At 42.9% G+C, this 14,941-nt stretch overlaps 1 protein-coding gene across 3 annotated transcripts in view; it reads right to left on the reverse strand.

Moving 5' to 3' along the window:
* The window catches only part of HEATR6 (HEAT repeat containing 6), a 158,529-nt gene that overhangs the window by 112,953 nt on the left and 30,635 nt on the right, over positions 1-14,941 (reverse strand). For all 3 annotated transcript variants that reach the window (XM_073616080.1, XM_073616082.1, XM_073616081.1), the window contains 2 exons: positions 12,886-12,987; positions 11,931-12,068 (listed from right to left, as the gene is read on the reverse strand). In XM_073616080.1, the coding sequence (XP_073472181.1) occupies positions 11,931-12,068; positions 12,886-12,987 (240 nt within the window). The remainder of the gene's footprint in view (positions 1-11,930; positions 12,069-12,885; positions 12,988-14,941) is intronic.

The raw sequence follows: 14,941 nt of genomic DNA on the forward strand, positions 1-14,941 counted from the left end.
TCCAATCCGCCCAGCTAGAATCTATCCTTATAGATCAGCGAGATGCGCTAGATGTGGCTCAGATAATGCTGATTTTTTCCATGTGGTCTGGTCCTGCCCTGGAGTGGAGGACTTTTGGAAAAATGTACTTGCCGATATTAATTCCATTGGGAAACTGAAGATCCCCTACAGCCCGATCCCTCTTCTGCAAGGTATCTGAGACTTCCTTAAGATCTCATGGGGAAAAAGCTGTTTGTCTTCTACACCACATTATATGCTAGGAAAGCAATCTTACTACAGTGGGATCAATCTCAACCACCCACCAGACAGCTCTGGCAGTCATTGGTAAATACAGCATTGCCACTATATAAAATGACATACATGGGAAGAAATTGCCCCCAAAAATTTGGGGATATTTGGGAGGCATGGGTGAAGGCAAAACATCTAACTATTGACTGAGGTGTATGGGTCAGTCCCTACTACACCTGACACAAACCCCCTCCCACCAACAACAAATCTCTCTATGTCTCTTTTGGTGAATGCGAGATAGGAGTGTATCTGCCAAGGGTGATCGGGCTGACCTCCCACACCTCTACCTTAGATGGGTACCGTACTTAGTATGCCTGTAAAATCTTGATGAAATCTGATGCAAAACTTATGTTCCTGTGATGATGCTTTTGCTATTAAATCTCTACATCTGTTAAGAATGGTAGGAATACTTTCTAGGATTTCTGTATTGTTGTTCAACCCAATATAAATTGTTTGCTCTGTAAAAACCTAAATAAACTTTTTTGTTAAAAAAATATATATATATCTACAGACAAACAAAGCTCTCATTTTTTTATCATGAAATGGATCTGTACAGAGTATTTCTGTCAAAGGCAAAAAAGCTTAACAACCAAGTGTCAATCAGTTTGATTCAAATACCAGTTATTTTCCAAACTGCAATGTGTGTTAAATATAGTTTAATGGGGGCGTGGCCTGGAGCGGCATGGAATAGGACGCTGAGAAGCTGAGCTCCCCCGGTTACATATCCTTATGCACAAATCCTATTAACGTATTCGCCGCTAGACACTCCAAAAGAGCCTCATCACATCGAGCAATCACCGGGAGCATGTCGCCGCGAAAAAACCCGCTAATACGACCTCAAAGCTGGACCAGTATCGCCGTCAGGAGAAGGATTCTCCAGGCAAAGATGGCGGCGCCACGAGGGGGGAAGAAACGGCCGTGACTACAGACACAGCTAAGGTACTAGAAGCAATTACTTCTTGCCAAGAGGCTATCGCTGCCTGTCAGTCCACCCTTACAGGTAGAATAGAAGTAGTAAAAGTGGATATCTCACTGGTGAGGCAAGATTTCCAAAAGTTGAGAGAGAGAGAGTCACTGAAACTGAAACCAGAATCAGCATGGTGGAGGACTCCCTCCCCCCTCTCCAACATTCTACTGAGGCCATACAACTACAGGTGAACCAGCTCCTACAAAAGCAGGACGACCTGGAAAATAGAATTTGGAGGTGTAATCTCAGATTCATAGGTCTTCCTGAGGGAGTAGAAGGAAGAGACCCCCCTACATTTCTTGAAACATTGCTATGTGACACTTATGGCAGAGAGGCGTTCTCCCCTACATTCACTGTGGAGCGTGCACACCGCATGTCAGGCAGACCTCCACCAGTAGGTGCACCCCCTCGCACCTTTATCGCCAAATTTCTCAACAATAAAGACAGGGATGCTATACTCCGTGTCAGCCGGGAAAAAGGCAATATCCCCTTTGGCAATAAAATGGTGGCTGTCTTTCCGGATTTTTCTGCAGAGGTGCAAAGAAAGCGTAAAACCTTCATGGAAGCAAAGCGACGTCTGTGTATTAAAAACATCAAATATGCAATGCTCTTCCCAGCCCGCCTTCAAGTGGAAGGTGATGATCAAGCACACTTCTTCGAAGATCCAGAGGCGGCCATTGCGTGGCTTGAACAGAGAGACGCACACAGATAAGTGATCTAACTTTTAACGCTTTTTATTTTTCGTTTTATCTTTTGTTCATCCTTGTTTTGCCAACACCCTTGATTAGCCCTTTGCAGTGCGACGGGGCAACGAACTGCATATAGACATTGCTCCCCGTTATACTTGCCCCTGAGCTGAAAAATACTGCATTTTCAACACATGAACGCAAGACGTGGATACTATCATTCACATGTGCGTGGCCCTTTGATCAATGGCTGTGATAATCAAAGAAGCTACGTTTCTCTAATTGATCTCTCTTCGTGGTGACTTATTTGGGGGAAATTTATCCACAACTATGACTCCCATAGAGTATGTCCAGACGAAACACCTGCTCTCCCAATTAACCCGGTTATCCTCTTCCGGCGGAGGAAGGTGATTGGCTAGCAGACTCACTGAAGAAAGTGAGCTTAGTTCTACACTATGCTACGTTATGCAGCGAAGTTTCGCCCCACTACCCACAACACCCAACCCAAGATGGATTTTGTTAACTGCTGATATACAGATCACATTTTTTGCTACTATTGAGATGAGGTTTACTCTCTCTGGGATGGCAGTGATAAGAACTTTTTTTATTCTATGTTTTACACATTTATCTTGCAGATTGGGCAACGTTCATGCCATGTTGGCAGTTTTGGGAAAAAGCCCGCACCAGTTGGGAACAGTGCAGGGCAGGGCGGGGGGATGCAAAATACATGATGTTGTAAGACGGAATCTTTCAACCTGCTTAATTTTGTTATTTTTTTCTTGGTACCATGATGCTATTGATGTACCGCCACAGTCAATCTTATACTTGAGCGTGTTGTTCCCTATAAAGAATATTACGGTTGGTCGGAGTCCTGGAGTTCCACATTCCAAACACCTTACTCCATGGCCGCATTGACATTTCCCACGTGGAATGTGCGTGGAGTGAGGGACCCAATTAAACGGTCAGCTGTTTTTGCTCTACTTAAACAACAGAGAGCAGATGTAGTAGTTTTGGTGGAAACGCATTCAGAGGGTTCGGTTCAAAGAGCGCTCAAATGCCCCTGGTCCACTCCATGTATACCTCGCACTCTAGAGGGGTCTCGATATTTATCGCCAGAAACACCCACTTTGAACTCCATCAGATCCTCACGGTAGATATGTCTTTTTAAAAGCAAAACTGCATGGTGAGATGATACTATTACTGGAATTTTATGTGCCTCCACCATTCCAGTCCTCTATTTTGTCAGATGGGTTTAACTTTATGGCCTTACACCCTAATGTGCCAGCAATGTGGCTAGGTGATTTCAATAATGTATTAGACCCGACACTAGATAAAATGACTAGCTCCTCTTCACCTAGCACGCTTCACCATCAAACGAGATTTGCAAGGCTACTCTCGGACTTCAACTTAGTTGATACGTGGCAGTACAGAAATCCCACAGCCCGGGCATATTCCTTATTCCTTAGACCTTATACTACTCTCTAAACCACTCCTGCCCAGACTAGTTGATGCAGGTTTCTCCCCTAGATCACTTTCCGACCATTGCCCATACTGGGTTAAACTCTCCCTACATCACAACAGACCACCAACCTCATGGCGACTAAACCCATTCTGGTTAACCCTCTTTCTGGAAGACGATGACCTCACCTCAGACTGGACACAATTCTTTGAGACTAATGAGGGCTCCGCACCACCACAAATAGTCTGGGAAACATTAAAGCCCGCATGACACTCACAGCACGCATTAACAGGTTAAAACGCACCTCTGAAGTAGCCATTGACGCTGCTACTGAGAGTCTGCTTTCAGCAGAAAAGGCATTTACGGAAGACCCCACTCCAGAAAAGGCAGATAATCTCAAATTGTGCTCTAGGGCCACAGATCAACTCCTATATGAAAAATCCAAGCGAAAACTTTTTTTCCATAGGCAAAAGCCATTTGAACATGGTGAAAAAGCTGGGAAGCTGCTGGCTTATCTTGTGCATTGTGAGGAGAGACCCCCGGTGGTGATTTCACTCCGCTCTCCTAGTGATACATTGGTGACAGAACCTACCCAAGTAACAACATTATTCCGAGACTTCTTCACTGCATTGTACACCTCCAAAGCCCCGAACGATAATACCTTGATGGAGGCATTTTTAGATGATCTTTCAATTCCCCACCTAACTGAGGCCCAGATTGAGGATCTAGAAGCCCCACTAACGACAGATGAAATCCTCAAAGCCATAGCGGAATTCCCCAAAGCCAAAGCTCCAGGGTCAGATGGGCTACCCGTGGAGTTCTACTCCACTTATTCGGAACTATTGATCCCCAGATTACTAAAACTGTATAACTCCATATTTGATGAATCTGATCTCCCAGCATCCATGAGGGAGGCTACAACAGTGCTAATTCCCAAACCCGGTAAAGACCCGCAGCTCCCGGAGTCCTACCGCCCCATCTCTTTACTCCAGGTAGATGTAAAGATACTAGCGAAAGTCCTTGCCATACGCCTAAATACAGTCATCTTGTCCCTAGTGCATGAAGATCAAGCTGGCTTTATGCCAGGGTGGAACACATCTTTTAATCTCCGTAGATTGTTTATAAACAGGCAACACATGACAACCCGGGGTCCAGGGTTACCGTAGCTTTGGACAAAGCCAAAGCATTTGACTCAGTCGAATGGCGATACCTCTGGACCTGCCTAGATAGATTTGGTCTTGGTCCCAAATTCATAAAATGGGTCCAACTTCTATATCAGAACCCAGTGGCAAGGGTAGTAGCAAAGGGATGGCCATCCGAACAATTCCCCCTATCTAGAGGCATGAGACAAGGGTGCCCTCTGTCGCCGTTGCTGTATGCATTGGCGGAAGAGCTACTCGCAATAGCTATCCGCGCACACTCAGGTATAGTGGGACTGCGTAGAGGGGAGGTGACGGAGAAAATTAGCACATCTGCAGACGACACCTTGCTCTATCTAGTCGACTCAGAGGAATCTCTACCATTAGCCCTAGCCCTGATAAAACGTTTTGGCACATTCTCTGGCCTTAGGATTAATTGGGACAAATCCCAGATACTTCCATTAGACAGTTTTCCACCAACCAGAGACAGGGCCCTCCTCCCCTTACAGAGAGTTGACACAATAAAATACCTAGGAATACAGACCACCCGGGACTCAACAGACTATATCACACTCAATATAACACCATTAGTTGAGATGATCAAGCAGAAAACCCAGGTGTGGGCGCGTCTTCCACTTGGAGTAATGGACCGCATAAACCTTGTAAAAATGGTCCTACTCCCAAAAATGTTATATATGATCTGGCACTCACCTGTAAACTTGATACTCAGACACTTTAAAATAATGGAAACCTTACTCAAACCATTTGTCTGGGGTAACAATAGGCACAAACTCCCTTGGCATAAGTTGAAAAACCCCACTGATCTTGCTGGATTGGCACTTCCTGACCTCAATATGTATTACCTTGCATCTCAACTGTCACAAATCTTTCATATTGACAAAATGGATGGGAAAAGATTTCTATATTTTCTATGCCCAAAGTGGATACAGCTGACCCTAGACCCTTTGCTGGCACTAACAGGGGCGGGAGGAGGAGAGAGCGTAATGACTGACCGTCGGTCCCTACTCTACCAATATAAGAAAATTTGGGATATTGCCTCAGATAAATTGCGCATTGAATCACTGCATGCTTATACTTCCCTATGGCACAATGAGTCTCTCCCCGAGTTCGGATTCATACAGGATAGTGGAGTTTGGAGCTCTAGAGGAATAATATACTTATCTCATATAACAAACAATGGGAAATTGAAAACTTTTGATACCCTAAAATCTGAATTTGCACTACCCAATCAAATGTTCTTTAGGTATATACAATTAAGGCACGCTTTTCACGCACAATACCCCGCAGATGATCTTGTTTTAAATGATAATCCTTTAATGGCAGCCATAAAATATCCAGACCCTAGAAAATTGATCTCCCAATTTTATGCCATGTTAACACTCCCACAGGCAACTATACTAGCATACGCTTTGAAATCTAGATGGAAGGGAGAGGTAGGTCCCCTAGAGGACGATGAATGGAGTGATGCCTTAGATACATGCAAATTAGTATCCCCCAGACTATCAGACCGACTCACCCAGATCTTCATCACACACAGAGCATACCTCACGCCGCTCAGGGTCTCCAGATATAAAAGCAGCCAATCCACCAACTGCCCAATGTGTGACCAAGCAATGGGCACCTTTTACCATCTACTCTGGCACTGCCCCAAAATCCAACAGTTTTGGACTCAGGTGGTGCGGTTCCTGCATGACCCAATGGGCTCACCTATTACGCTACAACCAAAACCGTGTCTCCTAGGAATTTTTCCCGACCCAGAATTCAATAAATTCACCAAAATATTTTTACATGAAACACTTTTCTCTGCTCGCAAAGTAATAGCCAGAGTATGGATGAGACCCACTCCACCCGAGTTCTCGCAATGGTTGATAGAAGTAAATAATGTTTTGCCATATAAGAAACTAATATACTCCCATAGAGAATGCCCCACTAAATATGAGAAGATATGGGAGAGGTGGCTCAAATCCTCAGAAACCTGTATTAATAGTGCCTAATACAACTTGCTTTACAGATCCTGTATTGGTATTTTTCTTACCCTTGCTCAGGTCTCCTTTCTCACTTCACAAAATATACTTACATGGGGAAATTGGAGCCAGACTTAATATAAACTGCATGTAATCCAGAAGGAGTCGACTGTACATGGTACCAATGTGAATGTCTTACATGAATATATATAAAAATGAGGGATATAGTTATATGTTCTGTACAAACAATACTGTACACTGATCTTGATATACGTCATGTTTATCTACTGTATGTAGTTTCCCTTATTTGTTCAATAAACAGACTTTATAAGGAAAAAAAAAAACATAGTTTAATCACATTAATACTCCATGTTTTGTAGTATACCATTAAATGTAGCAAAGGGAGGGGTAAGAAATTACAATCAGTACAGTGAAGAAGCACAGACGTAGAAGAGAGAGTGTTGGAAAAGTGAAGGATTGTAAAGTTGTTCTGACACCGTTTCCTGATGGTTGCCTTTCTAGTACATTAACCCATACTCACTGCACTGTTAATAAGGGATGTGAGTAATTCTGCTTTGGGCATTGCTGACATGAAAATAAGACCAATATTGTAGGTAATGCTTGCTCCACTTTAGGGGGTAGCTATTTCATGGTCAATTCGTTAGCAAATTTGCAGATTAAATCCCAAATAATTAATAGAGGGTCATATGTTCCCTGCATATATTCAGGACTTTGTGCAGTATTTAAAACACCTTTATTTTTTAATAGGAATCTCCATTTTCCTTTCAATATGAAAACCCTAAAGCTTGATTTACCTGCTTGCATTTATAACCTCTTGATGTCATGATACTGTATTACAGGCACTAATATAGCTTCATCAATTTTACACAGTGCTTTACATATATATTGTACACTGGGAAAGCACAGGGAGAACATGTAAACCCCAAGCAGGCAGTGCCGTGGTTGGGATTCAAACCGACGACCCTAGTGCTGCCAGGCCGGAAGTGCTAACCACTTAGCTATTGTGGTGCCCCCATAAAAAGTGGCAACATCCAGTTTCTGTTAGAATGGAGATTGCTGTGGTAAGTGTTAACATATGCAGACTCTTTGTTACAGGTCGAGGATTTTCTCAGGACAGAAATATACTATTAGAGTCTTCCCCAGCAAAACCACCTGGTGGGGAATGTTATCACAGTACAACTTTAAAAAGAAATTGTTAGGGTGGAAATATGGGCAATATGACTGTTATGATGGTGCTTGTCTTGAGTCTGTCATTCCTGTGCCTCCTTCATTACTTGGGTCAATGACATGAAACAAACATGTGCAAATCAAAACGTAAGAAGGTATGCACGACTTGCTTTTGACACATTTCTACAATCTGGGAAGCAGGGTTTGAATTTTAAAAATGAAATCTTATGCAGTGGTATGCGCTTTGCAAATAACTGCAAAATAATGGTGGCAGAGAATATTAAAACAGTGCTTCCAGGTACACGTTCATTGTGTAAGCTTATCTTAAAGAAACCTTTAGGTTTTTTCACATAGGGTGCTATATTCCATTCAACAGGGTATCATTGAATAAATACCTTGCTGTATCGATGCTGAAAACGACAATATAAGCTTTTGTCCGTATTTTGACAGCAGACTGCTGCAGACCTATATTGGCTCTATGGGTGGCCGGATGTAAACGTTATGTCTGTTTACATAAGGCTATCTCTGATCCGTCATGGTTAAAGCCTGGTACACACGATCAGATTGTTGGCCAAGAAAGCGTCAGCCTTTTGTCCGAAGGGCATGTGCCAGGAACTTGTCTTGCATACAAACAGTACACAAATGTCGGCCAACAAACACAAACGTAGTGACGTACTATGAGGTATTTCAGCTCTTAAGCGCCAACCTTTTTGGGCACCTTCTGCTAATGTCGTGTTTGGTGAGCATTGATTCTGAGCATGCGCCTTTGTACTTTCAACTTTTGTGTGACGGACTTGTGTACAGACGATAGGAAAATCTGGCAACAGACCGTTGTCCGCCAAAAATTTACTAGCCTGCCATCCAACATTTGTTGGCGGAAAGTTGGACAACAACTGTCTGAGGGAGCGTACTAACGGTCGGATTTCAGGCCAACGGCCTGTCATCACACAATTCCCTGCTGAAAATCAGATCGTGTGTACGAGGCTTAAGTCTCAAAAACAGAAAGTCCTTTTCCTCTTTTTATGGACTTGGAACAGACTCGCAGGTAGGCGGAGATAAAAAACGCACACAATGGTTGATGTAAAACAGACACCAGTTTAAATTGAGGGCAACACAAAGGTTGTTGCAGATTTGTAAAGAAGAAATTGATTTAAAATGGAGAACTAATGTGCATTTCTCTTTTTTTTTTTTTTTTTTTCTTTTTTTTTTTTTTTTTAGCATCGCCATGGATCCTCTGGAGTCTGGGGCCCTGGACAGTTCTGCCCTTATTATAATCCACTACTTAGTGCCCCAAAAATGTAGCTGCAGGTTTGTTCCAGGGTTAGTGACTCACCAAGTACTGGTAAAAAGAGGAGAATGACAAATGTAGAGCATGCATCATCTAAAACTAGTAAATCGTGGAGTTCATTTACTAAACTGGAGAGTGCAAAATCTGGTGCAGCTGTGCATGGTAGCCAATCAGCTTCTAACTTCAGCGTGTTCAATTAAAAGTGACTGTAATGTCTCAAGGTTTTTCACCTTAATGCATTGTATGCATTAACCTCCCTGGCGGTATGATTATTTCGGATTTTAGGTGCTGAAAGCGGTACCATTATTTTGCATGGAAATTTGGCGTTTTATATTGTAGGTCTGTAAATCTTAACAATAACACACTTAAATCTGTCCAAACCAGAGTCTAGTAGATATCCCGGGTATGATAAAGTTTGAAACACAAAAACATCAATTATAATATAATAAATAAAAATAAATAATTAAAAAAAAAAAAAAAAATAGTAATAAAATAAATTTCCCCACGATTCACTATCGCTCAATTCTGCAAGTGTTCTAATTTACTATCGCTGTTTTCTAGCTGGTCTAAAGCCATTTTTGACGTAAAGGGACACTTTTTGGTTGCTATGGACAATCTCCAGTTTCCAGGCAGAAAGAACAGTGTATATCATGTAAAACTGCATGCAGGGCATGGGACAAAGCACTGGGGACAAAAGGGATGTGAAATCATTTCATACAGTACTGGAATCTGTAAGATTCCAGTACTGTATGTGTTATGATTTTTACTTTTTTTGAATTTGCCGCCAGGCTCCGCCCCCGTGCGTCGCGCAGCTCGCAGGGAACGGAGCCTGGCACGGAGAGACTTCGGAGGAGGATGGAGCCCTCGGACACTGCGGGGGACATCGCAGGATCCCGGGGACAAGGTAAGTAACGCCGCCCCAGGATCCTGCAATGCGATCCCGAGTGTGGCTCGGGGTTACCGCTAATGGTACTGAATTTTAACCCCGAGCCACACTCGGGAAAACCGCCAGGGAGGTTAAGGTGCAAAAACTTATTTGCTGCAGCTGCCCCCAGAGCCCCCCTTTTCTTACCTGGGCCCATCCGATCCAGCGATGTGCACAAATCCAGCTTGCCCCAGCCACTGTCTCTGTCCTCATTGGACAATCTGATAGCAGCAGGAGCCATTGACTCCCGCTGCTGTCAATCAAATCCAGTGACAGGGGAGTGGGGGGTGGGGCCAAGTCACGCTGTCTGTGTCAATGGACGCAGCAGCAGGACTTGGGAGCGAGCCCGCACAAAGTGCCCCCATGGAAAGCGGCTTTCCGTGAGGGCACCCAATAAAGAGGAGGAGCCAAGAGCGCCAGCAAGGCACCCCAGAAGAGGAGGATCGGGGTTGCTCTGTGCAAAACCCTTGCACAGAGCAGGGAAGTATAACAGGTTTTTGTTTTGTTTTTTATAAAAATAAAGGGGGAACCTTAACAATCACTTTAAGCTTTGACAAAACAACTTGGGAGCCGATTGGTTTGTATGCACAGCTACACACAGTTTTAGTAAATCAACACCAGTGGCAGCTTCTATATGTCTGTCCTAAAAAAGGTCTCTTTAAAACAGAACACAATGGTGAAACTTTATTGTTTCACAAGGTGAGTCTACAGGGCCCATTTATAAACAAGGAGCAGATATCGTTATCCCCACTTCACTATACTCTCTGGTGTGAAGCCTGCGATTATCAGTTATCGCAGCATAGAGAACTTCATGATTGGAGGACAGTCACATGTCACAAATGCAGGCTCTCCCCTGGCCTTTTCTTTCACCCCCCTTTATTCATTTAACCACTTCAGACACGGAAGATTTGGCTGCTGAATGACCAGGCCATTTTTTGCGATTCGGCACTGCGTCGATTTAACTGACGGTTGTGCGACGCTGCACCCAAACAAAATTGACGTTCTTTTTTCCCACACATAGAGCTTTCTTTTAGTGGTATTTGATCAGCTCTGCGGTTTTTATTTTTTGTGCTATAAACAAAAAAAAGAGCGACAATTTTGAAAAAAAAAAAAAAAAAAACACACAATAATTTTGTATATTTTGCTATAATAAATATCCCCATTTTTTTTTTTAAAAAAAGCAAATTTTTTCTCAGTTTAGGCCGATATGTATTCTTCTACATATTTTTGTAAAAAAATAAAAAATAAATAACGCAATAAGCGTATATTGATTGGTTTGCGCAAAAGTTATAGCATCTGCATAATAGGGGATAGATTTATAGCATTTTTATTATTTTTTACTAGTAATGGCGGCGATTTGCGATTTTTATTGGGACTGCGACATTATGGCGGACACATCGGACAATTTTGACACATTTTTGGGACCACTGACATTTATACAGCGATCAGTGCTAGGAAAATGCACCGATTACTGTAAAAATGTCACTGGCAGGGAAGGAGGTTAACACTAGGGGGCGATCTAGGGGTTAACTGTGTTCCCTGTGTGTGTTTCTAACTGTAGGGGGACGGGACTGACCTGGAGGAAATGACAGATCGTGGTTCCTAGCTATTAGGAACTCACGATCTGTCACTCACTCCTCACAGAACAGAACAGGGATTTGTGTGTTTACACACACACACACACACGTTCCTGTTCTGCCTCGAGCATCGGTACCCCCACAGGGCAGCGGGCGCATGCGCCTCAGGCGGCAACGCACGCGCCTGCTATTCCAAGCCTGCTAGCCTACGGCTCGCGGGATCGTGGCGACCTGCCGCAGTATAATGACGGCGGCTGGTCTGCAAACGGGTTAAAATCACTCTGCTGTATTTTTATATGAACCCCAATGTGGCAACTTTTTTAAAACAATGCACTCCCTATGTGGCTCATAGCTTATTTAAATGGCTTCTATACAGGTAGGAAGAAGACCACTCTATACGCTAAAAGTAAGATTCAGTAGTTACTTACCCAAGTTGGCCGAGACGGAGTTGTCTCACTTTGCTCAGGTTTTGTAGGTGAAATGCCATCATACTGAGGCAAGGGAGTGGGATAAATAATTGAAGGCATTTCTATATTGAATCCAGGAAGTCCATGCAGCATATATTTCTAAAATAAGATAGCAATTATAAAAAAAATAAAATAAATAATGGTATTGCCTTATTTTAATAATGTAAGCATCAAAACCCATTACCAGAAAAAGCTGAACCCCCCTTTCCACCCTTCTGAAACTTTTACTCACATAAGTTTACTGCACATGTCCCTTGTGGACATAGCTTCCGTGAGTGATCTAGCACTGCAGTCTGTACCTGTACAGATTGGTTGCCTCTTTGACATCAGCGTCTCGTTCAGTTTTCTGGAGGCTTAAGACTAGTACATATGGGCCGAATGTCGGCCAGTTCAAAAGAAACCGTCCGACATTCAGCCCATCTGTATGGCAGCCGGTCCAGCGGAAGTGGGCCTTTTGGCCAGCTTCCGTCGAGGGCTCGTGACCGAAAGCGGCTCCGACCTGAGCTGTTTTTTGTTTGTTCAATCCAGCAGGTTAAACAAAAAAAAGCAAGTGGTGTATACAGGGCTTAAATGTTTCTCACAACTGGACAGCCAATAGAAAATTACCATGTCACTCAGGGAGTGATGTGGACACCTGAAGGAGTACCTTCTGCAGTAAAGATGGTAGACTGGGGACTGGTAACAGTGTTTGGCTGAGGAAGGAGGGAGGCCTCGAGTTCAGCTTTAATACAAGGGTAAGTTTCTAGTTAGCTGTATTATACTCTGTGCCATTACTACAACATGGCTGCAAAATCAGATTTCTATCATGGTGCTAACAACCAGCAGTATCAATATCTATACATAACTGAAACTGTCAAAATATTCTGCCTCGAAATAGTAAAAATGGCTTAAAGGTTCAATACAAAAAATATTTTACCTTAAGCACAGCAAGCAGTGATCCAAGTTGATCAATTTCCTTCAGTGACATTTTGCCACCATTTAAAATAGACTGTATGCCTTTCAAAGCATTCTGTAATAACTGAAAAAAAGAACACCTGGTCACAGTTTGTCCATAAAAGAATAATGAAGAAATACTAAACATTGCTTAACATGAGTTACCGATACAAACCTTAAAAAAAAAAAAAAAAAAAACTTTCACAACTCATTTTACACATAGGTGAGAGCTTAACCACTTGCTGACCGGCTCCTGTACATACACGTCGGCACTTCAAAGATGGATATCTCAGTAACAACAGCAGTTGCTACCACAACCGAGGAATCAATCTCTTCAGGAGCCGGTCATGTTTACGATAATGGTGGTCTCTGTAGCGGATTCGCCGCAAGATCACCGTTATCGGCGGTAGGAGAGGTGCCACCCACCGCTTACCAAAGCAGTTGGCAGCAGGGGAGGCGATCAGGACCTGCTGTGGCTGGGTATGGAGACGAGTGAGGGGAAGATGGCCCCCACCCGTCTCCATACCATAGCAGGGCGGAAGCAACGTCATAATGTCACTTCCGCCCATACGTCTTAAAGGGCAATTTTTTCAGTCATTTTTTTCAAATTATATATTTTTTTTTTTTAATTACATTTAAGTCCAAATATGAGATCTGAGGACTTTTTGACCACAGATCTCATATTTAAGAGGACCTGTCATGCTTTTTTCTATTACAAGGGATGTTTACAGTAGAGCCCGCATATGAAAACGGTGGTCAAACCACAAATGTGAGGTATCGCCACAATTGTTAGTGCGAGAGCAATAATTCTAGCCCTTGACCTCCTCTATAACACAAAACATGCAACCTGTAGAATTTTTTAAACGTTGCCTATGGAGATTTTTAAGGGTAAAAGTTTGACGCCATTCCATGAGCGGGCGCAATTTTGAAGCGTGGGTATCAATTTATCTTCCACAATATAAAAAAAAATAATTGGGCTAACTTTACTGTTGCCTTATTTTTTTTATTCAAAAAAGTGAATTTTTTCAAAAAAAAAAAAAAAAAAAAAAAAGTGTGCTTGTTATGCCCCGTATACACGGTCGGACTTTTTTCGGACATTCCGACAACTAAATCCTAGGATTTTTTCCGACGGATGTTGGCTCAAACTTGTCTTGCATACACACGGTCACACAAAGTTGTTGGAAAATCTGATCGTTCTAAACGCGGTGATGTAAAACACGTACGTCGGGACTATAAACGGGGCAGTGGCCAATAGCTTTCATCTCTTTATTTATTCTGAGCATGCGTGGCACTTTGTCCGTCGGATTTGTGTACACACGATCGGAATTTCCGACAACGGATTTTGATGTCGGAAAATTTTATATCCTGCTCTCAAACTTTGTGTCGGAAAATCCGATGGAAAATGTGTGATGGAACCTACACACGGTCAGAATTTCCGACAACAAGGTCCTATCACACATTTTCCATCGGAAAATCCGACCGTGTGTACAGGGCATTAGACCGCTGCGCAAATACGGTGTGAAAAAAAGTTTTGCAATGACCGCCATTTTATTCTCTAGGGTGTTAGAAAAAAAACAATATATAATGTTTGGGGGTTCTAAGTAATTTTCTAGCAAAAAAGACTGTTTTAAACTTGTAAACACCAAAATCTCAAAACGAGGCTGGTCCTTAAGTGTTTAAAGTGGTTCTAAAGTCAAATCATTTTTAACCTTAATGCATTCCCTAGTGTGAATGGGCCCTTAAACTGGGACTAAACCCTCCAATCCCTTACAGCCAAGGAAGCTGCCATCTTAGCCTCTGTTTGATCTCAGATGCAATGGTGCAGCATATGTGATCAGTCAGGCATGGCAATTATAGATCGATGCTCTGTGTGTCTCTCTCCCTCCCCCTCCTGTAGGCTCTCAGCTGCTGGAGGGAGAGAGACACACAGAGCATTGCTCTGTAATTGCCATGCCGATCATCCTCCCTGTCCTGTTGTTCAAAGATTGCAGGCCGGGTCTCCTACTATGTCATGATAGCACAAAGAGCCTGCTCGAGCA

Source organism: Aquarana catesbeiana, linkage group LG02 (assembly GCF_042186555.1).
Source record: "Aquarana catesbeiana isolate 2022-GZ linkage group LG02, ASM4218655v1, whole genome shotgun sequence".
Lineage (NCBI taxonomy): Eukaryota > Metazoa > Chordata > Amphibia > Anura > Ranidae > Aquarana > Aquarana catesbeiana.